Consider the following 26,166-nt stretch of genomic DNA (forward strand, 5'->3'; position numbering starts at 1 on the left):
TTCCTGCTCATTTAAACTTGCATGTGAATGTGTTTAAAGAAAGATATTTTTCCTTATTATAGAATAACAATTCCAAGAGGGTAGGGACTATTTTGCCTTTTTAAAAATTATTTCTAGCCCCTGACAAAACAATGGGAGGTTAATAGCTGCTTGTTGTTGCTTAATTGATGAATTATTTTTTTTTAACGGCAAGGCAATGGGGTTAAGTGACTTGCCCAAGGTCACACAGCTAGGAAATTATTAAGTGTCTGGGCCTGGATATGAACTCAGGTCCTCCCGACTCCGGGGCTGGTACTCTATTCATTGTGCCACCTAGCTTCCCCAATTGATGAATTCTAAAACAAAATGTCTACTTTGCTTCTTCTCACCAGACTCTTACTCATTCAGTATCATCAGACATATGAGAGGATTAATTCTCCTTAATGCTTAAATTTATTTAACCCCATTAAGGGCAGTGCCCTGCTTTTGCTGACCAGTATCCTGACTGTACTCAAACTCTTTCTGGCCCTACTAGGTCAGCTTTATTATTGTACCTAATTTTTGAATAATTTAGGAACTTTAGTGATATAGTATGACCACTCTGTGTATCACTGTATAGTGCAACTGTAGTCCTATAATGTACACAGAAGGACTAAGGCGTGGTTCTAGTTTAGTACTAGTTCTATTTATTAAACAATACCACTACAAATAAGAGATGGTTTAATTCTGATAAATTAAATTTTGCCACACTGTGATGTGTGACTGATTCAATCCCTGATAGGTACTGGAGCCTCAAGTGTTGATTCATGAGAAATCTTTAGGAACCCAAACTCTGAAATTTTTTTTTTATTTTCCTGGAATTAGAACTGCAAAAGACTAGGAAAGTAACTGACTATCATTGCTGGGTCCCTGTGCTATGGTGTGGGAAGGGGAGTGATGAGTATTTATTTATGCTTTGGGAGAGACTAAGAGTATCTATGGGAAAAAGATGATGGCTTATATCTAACTTTTGTCAGCAATCAAATAGACACATAAAAAAATTAGTTATGAACTCTCAGCATTTTGGAAAGGTGAAAAAGTAGGCTTGTTGCTTCTTGGAAAACACTACCTTTAAGTGAAATTTGATGAATACCTTCAGACAATAAAACACTAATGTCCTACTCTTTTTCTTTTTGAAGGACAAGCTTGAATTGTAGTATGAAGATGGAAAACATACTCTTCTGGCTTATCTTTTCTACCCCTGCATGGCTCATCATTGATGGTTCTGAAATGGAAAAGGATTTTACCTGGCACTTACACAAAATACCTCGGGTAGTCAGTGAAAGAACTTTGCATCTTTCCAGTCCCAAATTTGAAGCAGATGCCAAATTAGTGCTAAACAGAGTATGTGGTATTGAATGTCAAAAGGAACTTCCAGTGCCAAGTCTTTCTGAGCTAGAGGAGTCCCTCTCCTATGAGACTGTCTTTGAGAATGGTACTCGAACCTTGACCCAAGTGAATGTCCAGGGATTGATGCATGAGCCTCCTCAGAACTCTATGGGCAAAAGAACATCCCGGAGAAAGCGACAGGTATATGGCATTGATAGTCGCTTCAGCATCCTGGACAAGAGATTTGTAACCAATTTCCCTTTCAGTACAGCAGTGAAGCTCTCTACAGGCTGTAGTGGTATTCTTGTTTCCCCTAATCATGTCTTAACAGCTGCTCACTGTATTCACGACGGAGAGGACTATGTCAAAGGGGGCAAAAAGCTAAGAGTGGGATTGCTCAAGATGAGGTCCAAGAGGAATGGCAAGAAACCCAGAGGTTCCAAGAGGAGTAGACGGGAAGCTGAGTATGGAGATCCACCACAGGGTATCCAAGAGGAACTGAACATGAGTTCCAAAGGAAAGAGAAGGAAGAAAGAATCAGGAAGGGGTCAGAGAGGCTCTGAGAATAAACCCTCTTTCCAGTGGACCAGGGTCAAAACAACCCATATTCCTAAAGGCTGGGTTAGAGGAGTAAATGGAAATGTTGCTCTGGATTATGACTATGCTCTTCTTGAGCTGAAACGTCCCCACAAAAAGAAGTATATGGAGTTGGGTATCAGTCCAACCATCAATAAGATGCCGGGAAGCATGATTCATTTTTCAGGTTTTGATAATGATAGATCTGGGCAACTGGTCTACCGATTTTGTAGTGTGTCAGATGAATCAAATGACCTCTTCTACCAGTACTGTGATGCAGAGCCAGGCTCTACAGGCTCTGGGATCTATCTTCGTCTAAAGGATCCAGAAAAGAAAAAATGGAAACGCAAGATCATTGCTGTCTATTCGGGTCATCAGCAGATGGACTTCAATGGAGTCCAGAAGGATTATAATGTTGCTGTACGCATCACTCCTCTCAAGTATGCACAGATTTGCCTGTGGATTCATGGAAATGATGCTGATTGCACCTATGGCTAACTCTACTCCCACCCCCTCCAAAAGAAACATATTCCCAAAACAGCAAAAAACAGTTTCAAGTTACTACAACAGCACCTCATCTCAGGTTATATTTGACTTTGACATTTATCAGCATATATCAGAATTTCAGCATTTTGAAAATTATTCCTAAAAGACAATGAGAATATTTTCACAATTTTTTAAAAAGGGAATTTTAAATCTGTATATCTACTAAAATGAAATAGGCACTCCAGTGCCAAAGTTCATGCTTTTCTTTAAAGTGTGGTCATTTTAAGTTGTGAGTTGTTTCCTTATATCTTAAAAAAAATAGGCAAATTTTGAAGTCTCAAACTGATACTATTAAATAATAGATAATTTCTCAATGGACTTATTCTCAGGGTTCTGCTCTAATTAGTATCTAAGGTAATGGACACTCCATAGAACTTGTGGAACTGTATCTGCCAAAGCAGGTATAACATGAGAGACATTATGTAAAATAAGTCAACTGAGAGATACTGAGAACCCAGTGAGTATAAACACTGTATTATTCCATATTACTAGGTGCTATTTTTTCTCAAAGTAGGAGTTCCGTTATTCTCCCCTTCAAAAAACAGTTGTTTTTTTTCCAACAAACATCAATAACTTTCTGTCACATATACCAATTCTTTGGTGTCTATACTATTTTTAATATGCTTTGTTTCTATGTCAAAATCTTTTATGTTTTCGAATGAAATGATCATTCTAATCAGATATTTTCATTACTGGGAGCATCTACATTAAGTCACTCAAGTTCATTGTTAGCCAAAGCATAACCTTGGGATACAGCTCAGGTCTTGTGATCCATTAGCTAAAAAAAGATATCCCAAGTTAAGGATCTCTTAGGAAGCAAATAGCCCAGATACCTGTGGATTAATGATTCTTACTTGGTATCTAGAAGATATCACTATCCCTCCTTCATTCCTCTAGCCTTCACTCAATTCATATTCTGCTTAGCATAATAATTTTTTTTATCTTCTAAGGAGAACTAGGTATACCATTCTGTCATTGTATAATCTATATATTTGATTGATAATAACAACTTCCTGAAATTCAGGATTCAGAAGAATCAACTTATAGTTCTAGCTCACATTCTTTTTTGTACCATGTGTGAACTTGTGTAAAATAATTATATTTGAGTTTGCTGATTGGTGCATTGGTCCTCTAGGAAGTGCAAGAGAGTATCATTTTGGAGCCAACAACTAAAAATATTTCCTTGATCATCTTCTTCTATATGATATTAACATATTTGAGGAAAATAAAGATTTTTGTGGTTCTTTATATTCACACTAAGCAAGAAGAAGATCCTAATGACGAGGGAGCTGACCTTGTAGTCAGGAAAATCTGAATTCAAGTCTTGCCTCTGACACGTGCTGGCTGTGTGTCACTGGACAAGCCATTCAATCTCTCAGTGCAACAGAGAATTTTCTAAAACTATAAGTTGAAGGTAAGAGTATTGGAAGAGAGTTTTCCTTGCCAGGAGCTCCCCACATTTATGAAATCACAAGCTCTACTTATAAATAAAAGGGTAGGTGCTTAAGATCAAATGCACTGTATACATTGGAACAACAAGGTGGCACAGTGGATAAAGTACTGGGCTTGGAGTGGGAAAACTTATCTTCCTGAGTTCAAATATGACCTTAGACACTTATTAGCTGTGTGACCCTGAGCAAGTCACTTAACCCTCTCTACCTCAGTTTCTTCATTTATAAAATGAGAGACAAGGAAATGGCAAACCCACTTACTGTCTTTGCCAAGAAAATATCAAATGCAGTCATGAAGAATCAGACATGACCGAAAGGACTAAACAGTGAAAATTTGCATATCCCTCTGAAGAAAGGTAGTTCACCCTTTTTCTCAACAAAAGTTGGTTCCTAAGATCCACATAAGTTGATGTAAGCCCAGAGAAGGTCTTAACTTGAGTGCTGTTGGGCTCTTCCCTTAGCTCTCTTTTGTTTAATGTTTTTATCAATGTTTTGACAAAAATATAAATCCTATAGTAATAGTTTTAGAGCTGGAAGGGACATACCTAGGAGGTCATTTATTATATACTCATTTTAGAGATGCCCATCTACAAAACTGAGACCCAAAGAATTCAAGTAACTTGTCACCCTAGGTTTCATACAAATAGTAAATACCAGGATCAGGACTTGAATTTCAGACCTCTGATTCTAAATCCATCATTCTTTCCATTCTGTACCCTTGGTGGATTGCATATTTGTGGAGAAAGAGCTAATGCATTAGATAAGAGAAATAGAGTCAAAAAATTCTCCCTAGGATAAAATGGGTGAATAAGATGAAATAAGATGAAATTTAATAGAGGTGAACATAAAGATTTACACTTGGGTTCAAAATATCAGTGTCATTCATGTAGATATGAAATGATGGGAAAAGAGAAAAACACCTAGTTTAAACATATATGTTAACGAGATGATACATCAGTCAGAAGGACAATTTTGGGCTGCCTTAATAGATGCATGTGGAAGAGGGTAGGAGGTGGGCTGTAGTGTCTCTGTTTGGGTTAACTCCATTATCATAGGACAGTCAACTTGAATCTGAGCATCTTTGAACTTGTCTATTTAGACTAATACAGCATGGAATTCAGAATAAGGGAATTGATCAGTTGCACTACTATAATCTACCTTAATCAGTCCATATTTAGAATATTTGTCCATTATTAGGTGCCATAAAATAGGAAGGACATTTATCAATTCCTTGACATTGTCTATTGACACATCCAAAACTTAACAGATAGACTATATAAAGACAAGGGTAACCAAGATTGTATACTTATCATCTTGAAACTAAACTACCTGAGCTTTGGTTGAAGGAATTAGGAATGTTATTTTAGAGAGGGAAAAAAAGACTTATCAGAGGCATGCCAACTGACATTAAATATTTTTAGGTGATATCATGTATAAGAATAGACTTGTTTTGTTTAAAAGGGTAGAATTTACATGGAGAATAATTTCAGTTTGACACAAGGAAAAATTTTTTATTAATGAATTTTTATTGATATGTAAACAGCTAGGTATCACAGGATATTAAATACTGGACTTTTAGTCAAGAAGACCTGAGTTCAAATCTTGCCTCAGACACTTATGAGCTGCATTGATCTATCTTAGTCTCAGTTTCATCATCTGTAAAGATAGAGTAATGATAGCAAATTCCTCACAGTTGTTATGAAGATCAAATAAAAAACATATATAAAGTTCTTTGAAAATTTTAGTTCTATATAAATGCTAGCTATTGTAATTTTGGGGACATAGGGAATTCCCTGTCAGTACAGGACTTCAAGACTAAGACATATAATAAAGGAAATCCTGGTTAAGTACAAATTGGACTAGATGATCCTTTAAGTTTTGGATTATTTGCAACTCTGAAACCTTATGAATTTCCTTTAGAATATGACTTTCCTTTAGAAATTGCTTTCCTATTTATCAATTAGTTCCACCCATGAAATAAGTTCTCTACTCTAACCCCATCTCTAGCAAAAATATTATTGGGAACCTTAATAAACAAGTTAAAGACTCTATAACTTGCTTCACTTCTCAAAAGCCTTGGAAGCTATTGAGTCAGCATAATCATATACCTCAATTAAAAAAAAAATCATGGTAACTTGAATAGAGTATTAACCTCAATGTAACGCAGAAGCCAAAATGGTTGTACATACTTGTAATAATCGCTACAGGTTCTAAACTACAATAGAACTAAAGTTAAAGCTAAGGCTTGCTAAGGCATGATGAACCCATGGAAGGAAAGGTCAGAAAAATGGAGCAGATTAAATCTATATGAATTAGTATTGGAACCATGACTATGAGTGGCCAATGAATTTGAGCCTGGTTGAGATAAGGAAATACATGATGTGTGTGTGTGTGAATATGTAAACAAATATTTAATACAAGATATCCCAAAAGTCTTAATCTTTAAACTTAATAAATTAAAACTATACCAACACTTTTGGGACCACCTTGTATTTAGAGATATAATGATGAAATTAATTTTACTAGTTGCTTGTAATTCTATAATACACTGCTTTTCTTATGTGTGGCCACTAAAAGTCACACTTTAAATTGGAAAAAAAAGCACAGTTAAACATTTTGAATGATTTTTTTATTTAACTTCAATCTGTCACCTATTTTTTAATGAATTTCATTAGGGCACCTCAGTTGTATTCTTTTTTAAACATTTTATTCTTTTTTTTTAACATTTTAACATTTTGATTTTCATCTTCATGATTAAAAGACCTGTGATTTCACCAGGCAAGATACCCCCTCCAACACTGTGATTTGGGATTTCCCTTATGCCATGGGATCACAGGCTCAAAGACTTAGCAATCAATCAATCAGTCAACAAATATCTTGCTCATATCCCAAGAGTTATATTAGGTTCTGGAGATGCAAAGACAGAAGTAACTTTGCCCTTAAGGAGCTTACATGCTATAAAAGCCAAAAGGGACACTGAGGAAACTGAGTCCCAAGAGGTGAAATCACAACCTTTTGAACTATGGAGGTTCAGGGTCATAGGCACCTGTGAAAGATGCTGTAGAAGATGGCCTCATAACTGCTATGAACCTCATAACTGCTATGAAAAGACATGAACCCAGAACTTAGCTAGACTGGACTTCATATAATAGATGGGCAGACCATTAACAGGTGTATATTTAAAGTTTTTTGAGCTTGGTAGAAGTTTGTAGCCTCTCAGAGTTTAATCCTCTGGTGGAACAACCATGGTGAACCCAAGATCACTTCCATTCTATGATAAGGTCAATGCAATATCCACTTTGGTGAAATTTTATATATGAATGTACACATACACACACACACATACAGAAATATGTATGTGTATAGTTCTGGAATTACAAGGCTCTTGTGGAAATCCTGATGCTCCCTCTTACTATCCCTTAGACTGCAAGTTCCTCAAGGGCAAACACTGTCTTTTGCCTTTGATTATATCACCAATGCTTAGCACAGTGCTTGGGACATAGAAGGCACTTAATTAATGATTATTGACTGACTGTTGAACTGACCCTTGACAAGTTAGTTCATCTCACTGGACCTCAGTGTCTTTGTCTATAAAATAAGGGAATTGGATGAGGTAATCTCTAGGATCTCTTCCAGTACCTAGCTCAAAGTTTGATACATATATAGTAAGCACTTGGTAAGAGTTAATCTATTGATTGATTCTGGCTCTTAATTCTACATTCTGTGACCTCTGTTTCTCTCTCTTACCTAGTACAGATGGATATAGATACAGTTTTACTCTGTTCTCACAATGTCCCTTCTGAAGAATTTCTTAGGGTCTCACCTTCTCAATGAAAAAAGAGTGAATAATTCTCATATAATAATTAATTATATAATGTCAAGATCAGGGTTCTTGTCACTTCCATACTTTTTTTTTGCAGAGCTCAATAATATTTTTGAAATGTTTATTTTCACATGTAAAATATTATTCAGTTATTAAAAGTAAGATAAGAAAAATACAAATTATATATTGCAAGTTTTATGTTTATATAGACCAATTAGTCTGCTCACTGCATGTTTATTGTACAATTTTTATTGAAAGCTTTTTGGTTTTCTGTAAAATTAGAACTGGTGCTAGTCTTATTTTGGTCATGACCATTGGGCTTCATTCATGTAAGCACCAAAAAAATTGATGTTCACTATTTTTGAAAAATAACAAGTTCCACAGAGACTTTTCATGCTTCTTAATGAATAATACTGGAATCAATTAAATGCATTATGGCATAGTAAATGGAATTCTGGACTTCAAGTAAAGACCTGAGTTGAAATCTCACTTCTGACACTTTATAGCTATGTGACACCTGGTCAAGTCATTGAACATCTGAACCTTATAAATCCTTTAAGAGTTGCCTAATTTTTATAGCCTAATTTTTATGATCTATAGTGATGAATTCCCACTCTGATAAAATCATAGATCCTTGATACATTGATGAAGGAACTGAAAGACACTCCATTTTTATATATTTCTGAAAGAGATCCTAGGACTGAGTCTGTGCATTCCAAAGGAAAGGAGATGTAATTATTTGGCTATCCAATGAAATCAACCTTTTACCTTGAAGTTGTTTAAACTGAGGCCGAAAAGGTTAAGTGACTTGTCTAGGAACATAGTAGGGGTATAATTGTTAGAGGTCACAGAGGTAGTCAGTGATAGAGGCAGGATTTGAACCCAGATATGGAGAACTTTCCTTTGTGTCACACTGTTCTATAATAACTGCTCAAGTTAAGAGAATTGATAATTATGAAATTATCTCTAGTGTTAACTTAGCTCATGTTAGAGTACTACAGATATGGAAGCTAATGAAGCATATAAAATCATCTCAGGTCCAGAAAGGAACATTGGATTCATATTCCATTACCCTTCTCTATTATTTTGGGACCTAGTGAGTAATCCTGTATTAAAACAATATATTCTATCATCATTATGGTGAAGATACTAGTAACTATTCATTAGCCTTTATTTGTTATTCTTTTACTCTTTTCAAAAACTTGGATTTCACTAAAATTGTCTGGTTAAAACTTTTACAGATAATCACTGCAACAGATGTTGAAATAAAAGTTGTTCTTCTCCTTAACTCCCTGTGCCTACTTCTTAGCCCTCCTCCCGACACCATGTTTCTTTTTGTACAAAATATTGGCTTAACCATAAGGGTTGGAAAGACCTCAAGTGATGCTGTATAATTTGTGGCAGAACTATGTTTGAGTCTCCTATTCTTTTTTTTACCTCAAATCCCTTCAGGAGGTTCATAGTATATACTTGTGGCTACCTTTGGATTTATTACAGAGAACAAAAACCCACTATGGTGAGAGGCATCTACTGCATTTAAAAAATATGTTCAGTGAAAGAGATTCACGATCATCTCCTTTCCTAATTAAGCATCCCACTGCTTCACCTGTCAAGTTCAGTTGTTGAAGGACTATGTATTTAAATATACATACATATAAGTATTTATAAATATATATTTAATACACACATGCCTTGTATGTATACGTTTGTGCATGCACATATATGTATATAGTGTTGCAAGTCTTAGTGCAGTTTAAAGCTTTAATAGTGCTTAGAATTGTATTAAGAAACAGCATATATGCATTTAGTGCAAATATATACATGCAGATATGTATGTATATGTGTAGTAAACATTTGTATGTTATGCACCCACAATTCAAATACACACTACAATATCTACATGCATGCTCACCCATGTGACTATGTGCATATATGTAGATATAGTTTTCCTTTGTCATTTGTCTTTTTTATAGCAAATGTTTTATAATTATAAAAATATAAGAATCATACTCTTGAGAGATAGTGTTTCAGGTAGATAAGAAATCTACATCATGGGACCAGTTCTTCCACCTCTGATTGTTTGCAGGCTATAAGGGTATTGGTCAGATATTGTAAGTGGGTAAGCTAATGTCTAGGGACTTCGAGTCTCCATCTTGCTTCAGAATAATTTATGGTCCCATGAAGCCAAAATTGCAGCTTGGGACCAGGCTCTCATCACACCTGAGATGTCTTCATTTTTTTTTTATTTCTATAAAAGCTAAGAAATATGGAACTTCAGTTTACTGAAAATCCACAGAGAAGAAAAGCTGCAGTGCGTGGCATCTCCCAGCCATCCTGTGATAGGCTCACATACATGCAGGTGTATATATGCAAGCACACATGTGTATGCATATATTGTTTACATACACGTGTGTTACACACACACACACACACACACACACACACACACACCTTTTCCCATAAGGGCTTTAGCTCTGGCTTTGGTAGGATATAGGTTTCATCTTGACCTCAAAAAGAGTCTTATTCTCATACTTTTGGATTCATTATGCTCCTACCAGAGTCCTAGAGAAATCTCTTATATAAAGTTTAAATTTGGCTCGTTGTTTATGGTTTCCCCAAAAGATATTAACAGGGTCCTTTCTAAAAAGCTACTTATTATATAAACTGCAGATATCAGGTATAGGGTAGCTATTTATAACCCTCCCCACCACCAAATATGCATAAATTATGAAAAACTCAAACACATTAATTTACTTAAAACACATAATTCGTCTCCTCCATTCATCACAATTAATAAACAAATAATTTATTCACCTTGGAACTTGGTCTCCTGAGCAATAACTTTAGATCTGTATTTTCTTCTAAGCCAGGAATGTCCTATGAAAATGATGTTACAGGGAAAACTTCCCACTGAACTTTAATTCAGTGACTCCTTCCCCAATCCCTCTTAATTTCAGTGCAATTCCTCTTTTAATTATTTCCTATTTCTCCTGTATATTGCTTTCTTTATTTGTATTTGCTTGCTTGTCCTCTTCCCCTTAGACTGTAAGCTCCTTGAGGGAAGGGACTGCCTTTTGCCTTTTAGATCCCCAGCACTTAATACAGTGCCTACATATAGGAAACAATTGTTAATTGATTGATTGATTGGTTGGAGGTCACAAGTTGGCTATTAAAGCTGGAAGTATCCATCTTGCAGGCTTGCTGTTTAGTAAACTCTGCTCCTGGAGAGAAGCACAGCAGACAAGAGTTAGGGGCTTGAAGCCCACTCTCAGTTTCCCCAGGCACTGTCATATTCCCATTTCCAGATGTGGATAGTCATTAATAGTTGCTGCAAGAGAGGGGAAATCTCATTTTTGTTCCACTACCACCAACACTGGAAAGCCAAGCTGGTTGAATCCCAAGTGACAAATTTGAAAAGAGATTTTCTTCTCAATCCCTTATCTAACCTATATAGGGGAATAACAGCTATCATTGATTCAGCATCCTTCACCATGATGACCAAGAGGACTTACCAGGTATGATATCATTTAGTAAGGGGTTACTAAAAAGATCTAGCCTCATAGGCAGAGCTCCAGGACAATCACTTAGGCATATGTGTATGTGTGTGTGTGTGTGTGTGTGTGTGTGTGTGTGTGTGTGTCTGTGTGTCTGTGTGTATACACAGACACACACAGTCATATATATGATGTCTTAGCCATAGGACACATCAAATCAAAAGAAAAGATATTTAGCCAAATAACATAACAGCTGATCTTTTCAAGTTTATTCCTAAGTCTAGTTAGTATTACCACCACTCACTAAGGGCAGATGAATCAAATCCAGTCAAAGGACTCAGGCTAAAGTTTGTCCATAGATTTGACTGTTTGTGTCTGGGGCTGATTTCAACTCTACCGTCCCAGAAAACAGTCTGACAATTTTATAATTCTTTGTAACTCCCATTTAACTCCTCATGAGTCTAGGCTCCTGAAGCTCATTGAACAAGGTCTGTCAGCAAAACACAACAGAAAAAATATTGTAATTGTGTAGGAGACTACAAAGTCCACTTTGCTTCAAAGATTGTACTTTCTCTGGCATGCAAATGAATTTAAGAAAGCACAAAACCCAAGAAAATATTGAGCATTTGAAAACGGGTTTTTCCTCTACTTTCTTGATCCCCACATCCCTTTATTATGTTAAACCTTCCTGTAGCCAATGTACCCAGTAGCCTCATTATCTCTATTATATTGTGTCATATGATGAGTTAACAAAATGCATAATTCCTACCTCTCACCAATGAAGGAGAGTTTTGCTTTGGAAAATTAATGACTGCTTGGTGGTACAATGGATAGAGAGCTAGACCTAGACTCAGGGAGATATAAGTTCAATTCCTGCTTCATAAACTAACTGTGACCCTGGCTAAGTCTCTTAACTTCTCCTAGTCTCAGTTTCCACATCTGTAAAAAGAAGAAGATAATAATAATAATAATAAGCACCTACCTCACAGGGGTTTTGTAATAATAAAATAATATCAATAAAATAATATTTAAGTGATTTGCAAACCTCAAAGCACTATGCAAATGCTAGCTATTATTATCATCATCATCATCATTATTATTTTGTATTTGTGGTTTATCTGTTTTTGTTCAATCATTTTTCAGTAGTGGATGATTCTTTAGGACCCCATTGGAGTTTTCTTGTCAAAGATACTGGAATGGTTTGCCATATCTTTTTCCAGTTCATTTTACAGATGAGAAATTGAGGCAAACAGAGTTAAGGGACTTGTCCAAGGCCACACAGCTACTAAGTGTCTGAGGCCAGATTCAGACCCAGGAAGCTGAGTCTTCTTAACTCCAGGCCCAACACTCTATTGCTTGTTGCCACTTAATTGCCCCATGGCTAATCAACTTTATTGAGATAACTGAGTCATAACCCTGCTCCAGTGAGGTAACCATAGCAGGGCTTACTGCCTGGGCAATAATCTGGACAGAGCTCATCACCATAAGACCACTGGCTTCCTTAGGAACTGGCAACTATGCCCACAAATTGGTTCAAATTGGGAACTGTATATCTAAGTACCATATGTGGTTAAACAGAAGTGAGATAATTTGAATGCTCCAGAAATTCAGTCTGAATTGGAAGATGGTCAAAGAGCTGCGTTTCATAGACTAAACAGTGAATGGCTCAAGTATTGGCTCATAAACCAAGGCTGTCCGCATGGCATCATGCTGCCTTTGACTCATCAGAGATGTCTTTAATTTCAATGTGCTAGGTGGGAACCTTGCAATTTTTACAAAGACTTCGCTGACTGAATTGACTTTCTATATCTGTTGATGAAATCACATTGGTTAACTATTGCCCTGGATTTAAATGACAAGTATCAAATTGAAGACTTCAGTTATATCATTTTTCCAACCACAATGATGGTCTTATTTAGCATATGTTCTAAGTTCAGTGGTAAATTCAAAATTTAGTGTCATCTTCAAAACCAACCTTAATTTGAAGTATTTATTCAGTGCTACTTTTTTCCCTTGGTAATAGTGTCCTCACATCAAGCAAATCCTGGGTTAAAAAAATCAAGCATGCAAAAATGTTTTCAGGAAGAATATGAGATGAAGTAGAAATTATTTTTTATCCTCTAAAACTTTTGCTATAAACGATGGCTTGAAGGAACTGAGAATGTTTAGACTGGAGAAGATAAGACTTAGGGTGGACATTAGAGATATCTTCAGAGGTTTGAAGAGTTGTAATGTGATGCAGTGGATAGAGTACTGGTCTTGGAGTCAGGAGGACAGGTGTTCAAATCTGGCCTCAGACACTTTAATGCTAACTAGTTATGAAACTTTGGGCAAGTCACTCAACTCTATTTACCTCCCATCCAGGGCTATCTCCAATCCTGATTCCTATCTGGTCACTGTACCCAAATGGCTCCAGAGGAGAAATTGAGACTGAGCCCTCCCCTCACTCAAATCCAATTCATTGACATACTTGTCATGGCATCACCTCCCTGATGTCATGGTCTTCTTTGGGAAGGAAGGACAAAACATTAGGGTTGTTATAGGTTCAAACTATACTCCTTAAATTCCAGAACTACATCAGTCTGCTTGGCCCCAGAGGACAGAACTAGGAGAGATCGTATTAATTTTAGGTTTAATTTTCTAAAATGAGCTATCCAAAAAGAAAAAAAAAAGATTGCTTTTAGAGTTTGCAGGTTCTTCCTCATTGAAAGTCTTCAAGCAAAGACTTTTTTAGGTAGAGGGGATTCTTATTCAGGTATGGGTTAAAACAGATGGCCTCTGAATTAACTGCCAACTACATATTTTTGTGTATATCTGTTGAATTGAGTTGAATCTAACCCAACCACATCATTTTACAGATCTGAAGATTCCAAAGTCTGGAAAAGGTGAGTGATTTGCCCAAGATCTCACAGTTAGTGACACATCCAGGCACAGAAGCCAAGATTCTTGACTTCCAGCAAAGAATTCTTTTCCACCATATACTTCTGGAGGAGTACATCCATCCCACCAGGAATTGTATAAAAACACATGTATTCTATAATTCCATGAATGAATTTCAAACTCTGAACCATTATTTGTTCCCAAATCCCTTTGTCAGTATGACAGATAACAGTACGCATTTCTGTGAGACAGATGGTTAAGGTCAGGAATTTGATCTGGGTCAAGGCATAGAATTTTTCTCATTACAAAACTAAATGGAGTAAATGAGAAAATTATAAAACAAAACAAACCAACCACCTATGACTCTGACTTCATTGGCACCATGAGCTACAAATCCTTTCCTTTATTCTTGAAGTCAATAACAGAACAATGATTTTTTTTATCTTCCTTCCTCCCTTCCTTCCTCCTTCCCTCCTTCCCTCCCTCCCTCCCTTCTTCCCTTCCTCCTTCCCTTCCTTCCTTCCTCCCTCCCTCCCTTCCACCCTTCCTCCTCTCTCTCCCTCCCTTCCTTCCTCCTCCCGCCCTCCCTTCCTCCTCCCTCTCTCCCTCCTTTCCTTCCTTCCTCCCTTCCTCCCTTCCTCCCTTCTTTCCTTCCTTCCTTCCTTCCTTCCTTCCTTCCTTCCTTCCTTCCTTCCTTCCTTCCTTTCTTTCTTTCTTTCTTTCTTTCTTTCTTTCTTTCTTTCTTTCTTTCTTTCTTTCTTTCTTTCTTTCCTTCTTTCTTTCTTTCTTTCTCTTTCATTGATAAACTATCAACTTCTGTATTACTTATAGCTATAATTTCTCTCATCCTGATCACTATCCATGTGATCAAGATGGCATCTCACTATGAATAACTTTCTCTTGAGCCAATTCAACTATAAATCTCATAATTTCAAGAGTGTTGATATTTCAATGACTAGTTTGTCAGTTCTCTGTATCCTCAATTTGTCAATTCATTTTCCTTTATTTTGATACATTTATTTATTATTTTGCTTTATTTATTTTATGTTATTACAATAATCTTGTTATAAGAGTAAGCATAACCCCCCCCCCCCCAGAAGATGAGAAACCTCAAGAATAATGAGAGAAAAGAAATGTACTTCAGTCTGTGATCAGATTCCATTGGCTCTGTCTCTGGGGTGAGTTGTCTTCTTTATCATAAGCAACCAGAGAAGTTGCTTCAATATTTTTCCCACAGTTGCTGTTACTAGCTGTATTGCCCTCTGCTCTATTCTTCCCCTCTCATTTCATCCTGTCCCTCTTCAGAAGTATGTTGTATCTGAGTACCCTCTCCCACAATCTTCCCTCTCTTCTATCACCCCCTTACCACCACTTACCCCTTATCCCATCCCTTTCTTCTCATTTTCCTCTAGGGTAAGATAGATTTCCTCACCCTATTAAGTGTGTATGTTATTTCCTCTCTGAGGCATTTCTGATGAGAATGAAGGCTCACTCATTCCCCCCTCACCTTCCCCTGTTCCACTCCATTGAAAAAGCTTTTTCTTGACTCTTATGTGAAATATCTTAGCCCCTTCTTCCTCTCCTTTCTCTTCCTCCCAGTACTTTCCTTTATCACCCATTGACTCCATCTTTTTAACTATATTATACCATTATATTCAGCTCCTTCCTGTGCCTTGTCTAGATATGCTCCTTCTAATTGCTCTGATAAATGAGAAAGTTCATATGAGTTATCAGTATCTTCTTCCCATGCAGGAATACAAACAGTTTAACATCATTAAGTTCCTCAAAGTGAGTCCTTTTCATCCACCTCCTCTATGATTCACCAGAGTCCTGTACTTGGAGATCAAACTTTCTGTTCATCTCTGGTTGTTTCAATAGGAAACTTTGAAAGCCCTGTCCATCTTTTCCCCTGAAAGAGGATGTCCAGTTTTGCTGAGAAGTTGATTCTCAGTTGTAAACCAAAATCTTTTGCCTTCTGGAATATCATATTCCAATCCCTACGAGCCCTTAATATAGATGCTGCCAGATCCTGTGTAATCCTGACTATCGAGCCATGGTAGTTGAATTGTTTGTTTCTGGCAGCTTTTCATATTTTCTCTTTGATTTGTGAGTTTTGGAATTTGGCTCTAATATTCCTGGCAGTTTTTCTTTTGGGATCTCTTTCAGGAGGTGACCGGTAAATTCCCTCAATTTCTATTTCACCCTCTGTTTCTAGGATCTCAGGGCAATTTTGCTATATTATTTCTTAAAAAATAAAGTACAGGTTCTTTTCCTGGTCATGACTTTCAGATAGCCCAATAATTTTTAAATTATTTCTCCTGGATCTGTTTTCAAGGTTGGTTGTTTTTCCAATGAGATATTTCACAGTTTCTTCTAATTTTTGACTTTTTTGGAAGAGTTTTATTTCTTCTTGATTTCTTGCAAAATAATCAGCTTCCTTTAGTTCCATTCTCGATTTGAAGAAGTTATTTTCTTCAGAGAACTTTTTTATCTCCTTTTCCAGCTGGCCAATTCTGCTTTTTAAGGCATTCATCTTCTCATTTGCCTTTTGTTTTGCTTTTTTCATTTGACCTAAACTGGTTTTTAACATATTATTTTCTTCAGTATTTTTTGGTATTTCTTTCACCTGATTTGGTTTTCATGATTTATCTGCATCACTCTCATTTCTCCTCCCAATCTTTCCTCCACTTTCCTTTTCAAAGTCTTTTTTGAGCCCACCCATAGCCTGAGCCCATTTTTCTATTTCTCTTAGAGACTTTGTATACAGAAGCTTTGAATTTGTCATTGCCTGCAATGTTAACCCATGTTAACCATGTTAACCATGGAGAAAAAAAAGTTCCTTTTAGGAAAATGTGTGATAATAGTAGATGATTAATAAATACTTATTGATTAACTATCATTGTATCCTTTGAGATTTTTATATTGATTAACTCTCAAAGTTTGGTACTATTCAATTTGATTCAGCTATAGAACATATTTAAGGATTTTTCCCATCTTAACTGTATTTCAATACAGTTATTTTAAGAGCCCAGATGAATTATAATGGAAGGTTTGAACAATCTATTTCTTTATAACTTAAAAGTGTACTATTTATGTTTTCCTTATGGGTAGAAACAGCTTTTTCTATAAAATTTCAAAATTCTACAAATGGATGTCAGAGCTTGTTCACCAAATTGGTCTCTTGGCTAAAAAAGTAAAATAACACAAAATTCAATTTTGAAAAAAATTGAAGTTGCAATTTAATATTGGCAGATTGTCTCACAAAGACAATGTCAAAATTACTATGATTTCACTTTGAAAGAAATGCTCTGACTGAGAACTATTAAAAGTAAGTTGTTTATGCTTTTTTAGCTTTGACCATGTATAGTAAGGGCTGAATAAAGACTTCATCTACCAATCTAATTTTTGGGTAGATTTCTGAGCATTCTCAAAGGCATTTGATTTAGCTTTGATTTGATACAACTAACATAAAACATATTCCCCACTCAGGACCTTATATGGAATGCAATTGAATAGCCTGTGAGATCTTAACTATAAATCTTAATTTAATGAAGTCATTAAATTAGAGGTAGAAACTAGAAGAATAGATGAGGAGTTATTAGAAGTAGCTAGTTAGCACAATGGATAAAATATTGGGAAATAATCAGAAAGAGCTGAGTTTAAATTAAGCCCCAGGCCCTTAATAGTTGTATGATCTTGGTAGGACATGAAACCTTTGCTGGCCTCAGTTTCTTTACCTGAAAAATGGAGATAATGGTAGTAATAACCTCACACAAGTTTGTTGTAAAGATCAAAGGAAATACTATTTTAAAGTGCTTAGCATGGTGACCAACACATAGTAGAGGTTATATAAATACTTATTGCTTTCAATACTTCCCAGTCCTCTTCTGTCCCCCAGTCCAAATATGGATGAGTATCTGTCATTGCATCATTTGTTATGGTGGAATTAATTCAAATATTTTATTTTTAAAGCAAACTATCATTAATTTTCAATTGTAAAAGCAAGAAAACTTTCATTTACATTGGCACTAGAGGTGAAAAGGTATGTTATAAAGGTAATCAAAGACTGTATACCATCTAGGGAACAGAACTGGAAGAGTTATTTAGAGTTCAATCTCTGTTTGAGCCACCAGATAGTGCTCAAGTTGAGTCATCATCTTGAGTCCTTTTGTATAAGAATCTAAAGGAAATTACCTATTCTTTTAGTGTCTTGCCCAGGTTTTGCCTTCTATAGTCTAGGGTAAGAAGTATGGAAATTTTCAACTATGATTTATATCCTGACTTTCTTGGATCATATCTCCATTCTCATTAATATTCTCATGACTTCACCAAATTCTATATTACCTGAAAGGATTACTCACATAATACTACTACTAGTCATGTCTTACTCTTCATGACCCCATTTGGAATTTTTATGACAAAGATCCTGCAATGGTTTTCCATTTCCTTTTCCAGTTTATTTTACAGATGAGTAAACTGAGGTAAATAGTGTTAATTGATTTGCCCAGGGTCACACAGCTGGTAAGTTTCTGAGGCTGGATTTCAGTTCATGAAGATGAGCCTTTCTGATTCTAAGCCCAGTTCTCTATCCACTGTGCCACCTAACTGTTCATTTTTTTTTTACTAAAACATCAACAAAATTAGACATTTTGGATTTGTTATAACAGTGAACGGCAATGACCTGTGGTAGAGATATGAAATTTCAACTCACCACTTATTTTTTGTACCAGCTCTTTTTCATCCACAGACTCTATTGATGAAGGGAACATTTTTCAGGCTTAGGAGTCAAAAGGTGGAGCATGAAATTACTTCTAGGCTCAACACAATCACCTCACACTGTCTCATTGTATGGTGGGTTACAGTATGCTATGCCCACTACCTGCAGGGATGACATCTGCTTCCTGATCAATTGCCAGGTAAGTCAACTAGTTCATTGGTCCAACCACTGGTCCATGGCTGAGATCAGATGACTGGAAGTCATCTTGCAGGATTGTCATTAAACATAGAGGCCATTGTCAATTAAACTGAGTGGTGAGTATCAGCTGCAAGCACATTATCTTTTCTCTTAGGCATGTTTCCTTTAAGGCATAGAGATGTGATCTTTGTTTTTTAAGATCTTCACAAAAATAATCACTTTATGTAGCTGCTTTTCAGTTAAAATAATCCAGGGTATTCATCTTCTGATCCTATATTTTCTGTTCTTTTCTGATCCCTAAAAGGACAGGAAATTACAGAGTACAGACCTAAGCTATTTCAAACATGTATTATCCATATAGCAAACAATCCATAAACCTGTTTAAATATTCTCAAGGTAAACACTTGATGAGCTTTAAGTTATTATCATTTTAAATTGGAATAGATGTGAAGAGTGTGAAAGTTAGAATAAGAGTTACATGATTTGCACAATGGAGATAATTTCATTTAAAAATTCATCCCCCTCCCTTAATTTTTAAAAAATTCTTTGAATTTAAATACAAAAAGATAAAAAAGAACATTTCCTCTCATACTTCTGATTAATGATTTACTAATATGCAGATATACTACTCACCATTAGTTTATGTATTTATAATGGTGGGAAAATCAGAAGGAGGAGAAAGAGAATATTTAATAGCTCATAAAATATAAGAAGTTGTTCTAGAAGTATTTCAATTGGCTCAGACCTCCATCAAATGCCAATTTTCTAATTATTAGCTTTGCATAGGAAAGTCAGCACCTCCACTGATCAGAATACTGGCACCTGGAATCTGGAAGACCTGAGTATAGATCCCTCCTCATATACTTATCCCTGTGACCTTTGGAATATCATTATGTCACTCTTTTTAACTGTGGCTTCTCTTAGCCTCAGTTTCTTAATCTATAAAATGGGGATAATTTCTGCAGTATCTACATCAAAGGGTTGTGAGATTCAAATGTGATCAGATTTTCAAAATGTTTTGCAAATTTTAAATTGTTCTATCCATGTCAACAAGTTATTATGGTTATTTTTTTGGTCTCAAAATATATTTGATGATTTTTTTTGTGGATGTCAATTAGCCAAGTACATGTTTGTTCCAAATCTTCACTTTGACTACAAGCAAAAATGGCATGAAGAGAAGAATGAACACAACTTACTTTATAGGTTCTGGTGCTCTGAACTTGGAAGATCTCTCTCTCTCTCTCTCTCTCTCTCTCTCTCTCTCTCTCTCTCTCTCTCTCTCTGTATATATGAGTATGCATATTATATATGTATGCATATATAATACATACAGACATACATATGTATTATTTCCCCTCCAATTTCATGTTATTTTAAGATATTTTTTGATTTGTTTTGAATTCCAAATTCTACTTCTGTCCCTTCTTCCCCTACTTCTCCCTGAGACAGTAAGCAATCACATATAGATTATACATGTGCAATTATGTGAAGCATTTCCATATTAATCATTTTGTATAGGAAGATGATGAAAGACAGAATGAAAGAAAACATTAAAAGTAGCACATTTCAATCTGTATTCAGACAATAGCACATCTTTCTTTGGAGGTGGAAAGCATTTTTCATCATGAGTCCTTTGGGATTGTCTTGGAACATTGTATTTCTGAGAATAGCTGAGTCATTTGCAGTTCTTCAGTGTATAAAATTGCTGTTATTATGTAGCTACAGAACATCACAGTCTCTTACATTCTTGCAGCCAGAGAAGGCCAGAGTTATTGATGAAATAAATGCACAATCAGTAGGGCTATGGAGAAATGGAAATTTTCTTGAAAATGGTATGGATCTTGAGATTAAAAATGAAAAATCCAGTCAAAAAGCTCAGTAGTCTTAATAAAGATTAATATGGCTTTTTAATTAAGATAAGCAATAATTCTGATGCACATGATGCACTCGTTCCATTCTAAGGAACACATATGCAGTAATCGTTGCTAAGCAACCATACCTCAGTTTTATTCTCTCACAATCTAGGTTGCTGGGAGACATTTTAATGATATGGTGAGTATTAAGATTGCTAGTAAGGTTGCTCAGTGAGACCCTAGACTCTTACTTTCAATTCATTTTCCTTCTCATTTCTTGTCCTTTATTCATTCTCAATATTCCCCTATTCCTATCCCAACAACAACAAAAATCTTGATCATTTTGCTATGTTTAGCAAACAACATGGGAAAAAAACCTTCATCTTACCTTAATTCAGTGGGATTTAAACAGACCACAGATGCAATGACCACCCATAGTGGTATGCATTAACAGTTCAAGCAGGTTAACTTAATTGGTGGTTCTTTTTTTACACCAGCATTAGCAAGCTTCTCTGCTGACAAAGAGATAAATAAAAAAAACCCAGAGAAATAGAGTTTCTGAGTAATTAATAACCAATTTATTAAGGTAGCTGCTAATCAATACATTTATGGTCAGTGGATTCTATTGCTAACCAAAGACAAAGCCATAAAGATCCTTTATGCTTTAAAACCTTTGGAAAAGGAGGTGCCTCTGACAGGTGAAAATTAACCCTGACTGGTGAATAATTGATAATGAGGGGCATGATAACATGATAACATAGAAGACCATGACATCAGGGAGATGACATGCACATGAATTGAATTTGAGAGTTTGATTTTCTCCTCTGGAACCATCCAGCGGACCCAGATATGAAACAGGATGGCTGAAGGTGGTCCTAGATGAGCGGAAATCAAGTGACTTGTCCAAGATCATACAGCTAGTAAATAGTTCAATGTCTGAGGCTGGATTTGAATTTAGGTTCTTATAACTCCAAGGCTGGTCCTCTATCCCTTGAGCCATGTGGCTGCCTGGGTTGACCCAAGGGTAGAGGTAACATGGGGTGATTATAGGCATATTAATGAAGAGGTAGACTAAAAGTCTTAGCTCTTCCTGCAGAGAATTTAAATTGATCTTGAGACGCAGTTGCCTCCAGTAATCTGGGCAAAAGAATCCTTCTCTACTCAGATTATTCTGATTGACTTTCTTCTTCATGAGCTGAGTGACCCTAGACTTCAGTGGAAGGGTGCAAAGACATGTGTTCAATGCTTTAGGGCTAGAATGCAACTGGATTAGATTTTGTATATCATTCTAAACAGAAGTAAGATCCCCTATTTGGGGAACATGTGCATGGATTAAATCAATGGATTAAGCCAATCTCATCCATCAGCCTTGTTCTGAATGACTTACAAGAGTTAGTCCCTCGATGAGGATTTATAAAAAGGAAAAACCTTAATCCTAATTTAATAATTGGTTATCAATATATCAGAAAAATAATCACTTCACTCAAAGAACAAGAGGTTCATTAAATATTACTTAAAAGGAAGTATGCCATGGAAAAAAACAGCTCTCCAGTTTTGGGCAGGATAAGGACTAACCTAAAATTATAACCAAGCCTACTAATGAGTCAATTTAAAAAAAAACAAAAAACAAAAAATCTCAGTCTAGACCTTTATCCACTGGGGTCAAGAAATAACACTGACATCCAGGATTTAAATCAGATGATTTCTAGTGTATGCTATTTTTACTTTAAAAAAACAAATCTGATTTTTTTCTTCTCCTTGTATAGTAGGGCAAGGTGGTGCAGTGTATAAAGCTCAGAAGCTGGAGTCAGTGGAAATGAGTTTGAATTGTACTTGAATATGAGCAAGTCTGTACTCTTATAAAACTCCTATGAGAGAGTTGGATTAGATTACCTTTAGGGGACCCTTCCACCTCAAAGTTGACAAAACTGTAAACTAGTTTACTCCTTTACTCTCGGTTCTGTGGCAAATACTGACAGCCATGGGATTTTAATCTCTGGTGGATACTACCCTCCCTTGTTATCTCCAGAAACTCTTTCTGTTTGACAATTCCACCTTGAAAGGTTCCTCTTAATCAGAACAATCTAGCAGTTGTAAAAAGAAAACATGTATATGGCATATGACAGATTTGGCCTCCATCACTTACTTTGAGAGACTCTAGAAGACTAGGTTCTTTCTAGGGCTAGTTGAACTGTTTGGGTCTATTTAGGGCTGAACTTAGGAGCTCTATCATTCTTTATTAGGTTGTTCCCCATGCCTTTAACGCACTAATTTCTCATCTCTGGCTTGAGAATTCCTTTATCCTTATTCCAGTTTTTCTTCATGAAATCTTTGCTGCTCTCCTTCTCTCTTCACCCTTCCTCACCTCCCTCCAACTGTCCTCCTTGTAAAAATTATTTTATATTTAATTTTTTCTATATACAGGCGGTGCAATAGATAGAGTGGCAGATCTGGAGTCAAGAAGACTCCTTTTTGTCAAGAGTCTCAAATCTGGCTTTAGACAATTCCTAGCTATGGAACCCTGAGAAAGTTACTCCACCCTGTTTGCCTCAGTTTCCTCATCTGTAAAATAAGCTTGAAAAGGAAATGGAAAACCACTCCAGTATCCCTTTGTCAAGAAAATCCTAAAAAAGGTCAGATAAAGTGTGACAGCTGAACAACAATATTCTTAGATATTCATACTTGTACATGTTATCTCCTCTCATAGGATGTAAACTCCTTGAAAGCAGGAATGGTTTTTTGCTTTTCTTTTTGTATTCCTAGGACCTTGAAGTATCTGATACATAAAAGGCATTTAAGAAATCCTTAATTATGGATTCATATAGCACCCACTATCATGACAATAATTAATAATAATAATAATAGTAATAATAGATAGCATTTACTTAGTACTTTAAGGTTTGCAAAATGTGTTACAAATATCTCATTTTCTCTCAACAGCAATCCTGGGAGATAAGTGCTATTATTATTATCCTCATTTTATGGAAGAAGAAACTGAGACAGGTAGAGGTTAAATGACTTTCCCAAAGTTACACAGGTAGTAAATATCTGAGATTGTCTTTGAACTTAAGTGTCCCTGGTTCAGACTTTACTTGCTTACTTGGTGGTTTTTAACTCAACTTGTCAATCAATCAGACTTACTGAGGGTCCTCCAGATAAATGGACTTCACATCATAAACTGTGAATTTTACTTTAACAAATATATTTTCATATGTGTGAACATATGTATCTATTTTATACACATATAAATTAATTTATTTTTCCCCTTAAGAATTAGGGCACTGATGGAAAATTGCAGTCATTTCACCTTGAAAGCTTCCTCTTAATCAGAACAATCTTACAGTTGTAAAAGGAGAACATTGTACCAGATATAAATCTGAATGTAAAGAATGTCAAAATCTGTATTTATAAAATAAGTCAGACTTGTATTTGAAAAATATCTAACATATCTTGAAAATGTCAAAACTGGTATGCAGAAATATAAACTTTTGAGAGAGAGCATTTCTCCTAAATTAATGAAATTTTTTTTAAAAGGAACCATCTGCCCATAACTAATGTGACCTGAAACACACCCTAAGTTGGAAGGGGCCACTTCCTCAGTGAACAAGTGCTGAAGATCCCATCTTCTCATTATGCAAATGTTAACTAAGTTCACAAAAAGCAACTATGAGTTGGTTCAACTGAATTTCCCTTCAAGCATGAATAACTGCAGTCCTAGATGAACAATAGACACATATATTAACCTAACTTTGTCTTTTGTTTAAGGACAAACTCTGAGGGTTAGCAGTATCTATACCCCAATTTGGACATGGATACAGCTGAATCTGAAGCTACCAATTTCCAGGGTGATAGGGTACTACTTGGAGTTGTTTACAAAGTAAAAAAGAGTCTTTGGGGGATAATTCAGGTATTCAGAATGATTGTCCAGGCATTATGCTTTGGGGTCCTTGTTCTGCCAGTCAGTAGGGGAGATTTGGGGGACAGAAGACAAGTGAATGTTTAGTACAAAAAGTAACTCAACCAACATCTATTTAATAAACACCTCATGCAGATCATGGTGGCATTGAGGGACCTGGTCTCTTATAATCTTTAAGACTTTTCAGTAGGAAGCATGTACACATGTACACATATAAGTGAATTGGAGAGACAAATTGCTGTTTGAAGTCAGAAAAAGAAAAAAGTCAGTTTTGACTTGGGTGGATGTGAAGATTAGAACCGGCTTTCTAAAAGGGGTGGCACTTCAGTGGATCTGGGCCTGGGTCATCTTTTGGGGAGGGAGGAAGGACAGAGGGACCAAGGAACTCTTAAGAGGGTTGCTTCATCATTCCAGGGCACAGACTTTTCATTGTTGAGCATCTATCCTCCCCATATATGGCCAGGGATTTGTTTCCAGTGATCTCTAGAGTGTTTGGAGCAATTCACAGGTACTATGTATTAAGGAGCTTGTTTTCCTACAAAGACCCCCACCCCCACCCCCAATCCCTAAATGTGTCATTTTCTTTTTTCTTTTTTGTCAGTTTTGACAACCTGATGAGTATGAAATAGAACTTCAGGGTTGTTTACATTTGTATTTGACTAATTATTAGTGATTTGGAGCATTTTTTCATATGATTAATAATTTCGATTTCATTCTTCCCCTGAAAATTCCCTGTTCATATTTCTTGATCTTACATCAACTGGAGAATGGTTCTTATAATTTGAATCTTTTATACATCTTAGAAAAATGTCTCAGAAAAACTTGCTACAAATATTTTTTCCCAGTTGCCTCTTCTAATTTTAACTGCTTCAGCTTTATTTGTGCAATTTAAAAAAATTATATAATGAAAATTGTTCATTTTTTCTCATTCTATTTATTGTTTGCTTGTTAACTCTTCTCCTAACCATAGACCTGAAAGAGAATTTCTTCCTTGTTCCTTTTAACTCATTTATGATGTGTCCTTTTAAGTATCAAGTCATATAACAAATTTGAGCTTATCTTGGTATATGGTGTGAGATATTGATCTATTGCAGTTTCTGCCAAAATGTTGTAGTTTACCAAGAAACTTTCCATGAAGTTTTTATCAAATAGTGAATTCTTACCCCAGTATCTGGTGTCTTTAGACTTATCAAATATTAGATTACTTTGCTCTCTTTTATTCTGACATATAAAGAAAAAAATTTGGTTTGCTAATCAAACTATTGCTTAAGCTGTACCAAATGGTTTTGATTACTACTGCTTTATAATATAGTTTAAGGTCTGGTTTTGCTAATCGTTCTTCTTTCACGTTTTTTAAAAAATTAC

General features: G+C 35.8%; 1 protein-coding gene across 2 annotated transcripts in view; it reads left to right on the forward strand.

The window, feature by feature from the left end:
- PRSS35 (serine protease 35) overlaps positions 1-9,021 on the forward strand; it is a 121,839-nt gene extending 112,818 nt beyond the window's left edge. For both annotated transcript variants that reach the window (XM_074187086.1, XM_074187087.1), the window contains one exon: positions 1,158-9,021. In XM_074187086.1, the coding sequence (XP_074043187.1) occupies positions 1,158-2,421 (1,264 nt within the window). In that variant the 3' untranslated portion in view covers positions 2,422-9,021. The remainder of the gene's footprint in view (positions 1-1,157) is intronic.
- The last annotated feature ends 17,145 nt before the right edge of the window (positions 9,022-26,166 follow it).

Source organism: Macrotis lagotis, chromosome 5, assembly GCF_037893015.1.
Source record: "Macrotis lagotis isolate mMagLag1 chromosome 5, bilby.v1.9.chrom.fasta, whole genome shotgun sequence".
Lineage (NCBI taxonomy): Eukaryota > Metazoa > Chordata > Mammalia > Peramelemorphia > Peramelidae > Macrotis > Macrotis lagotis.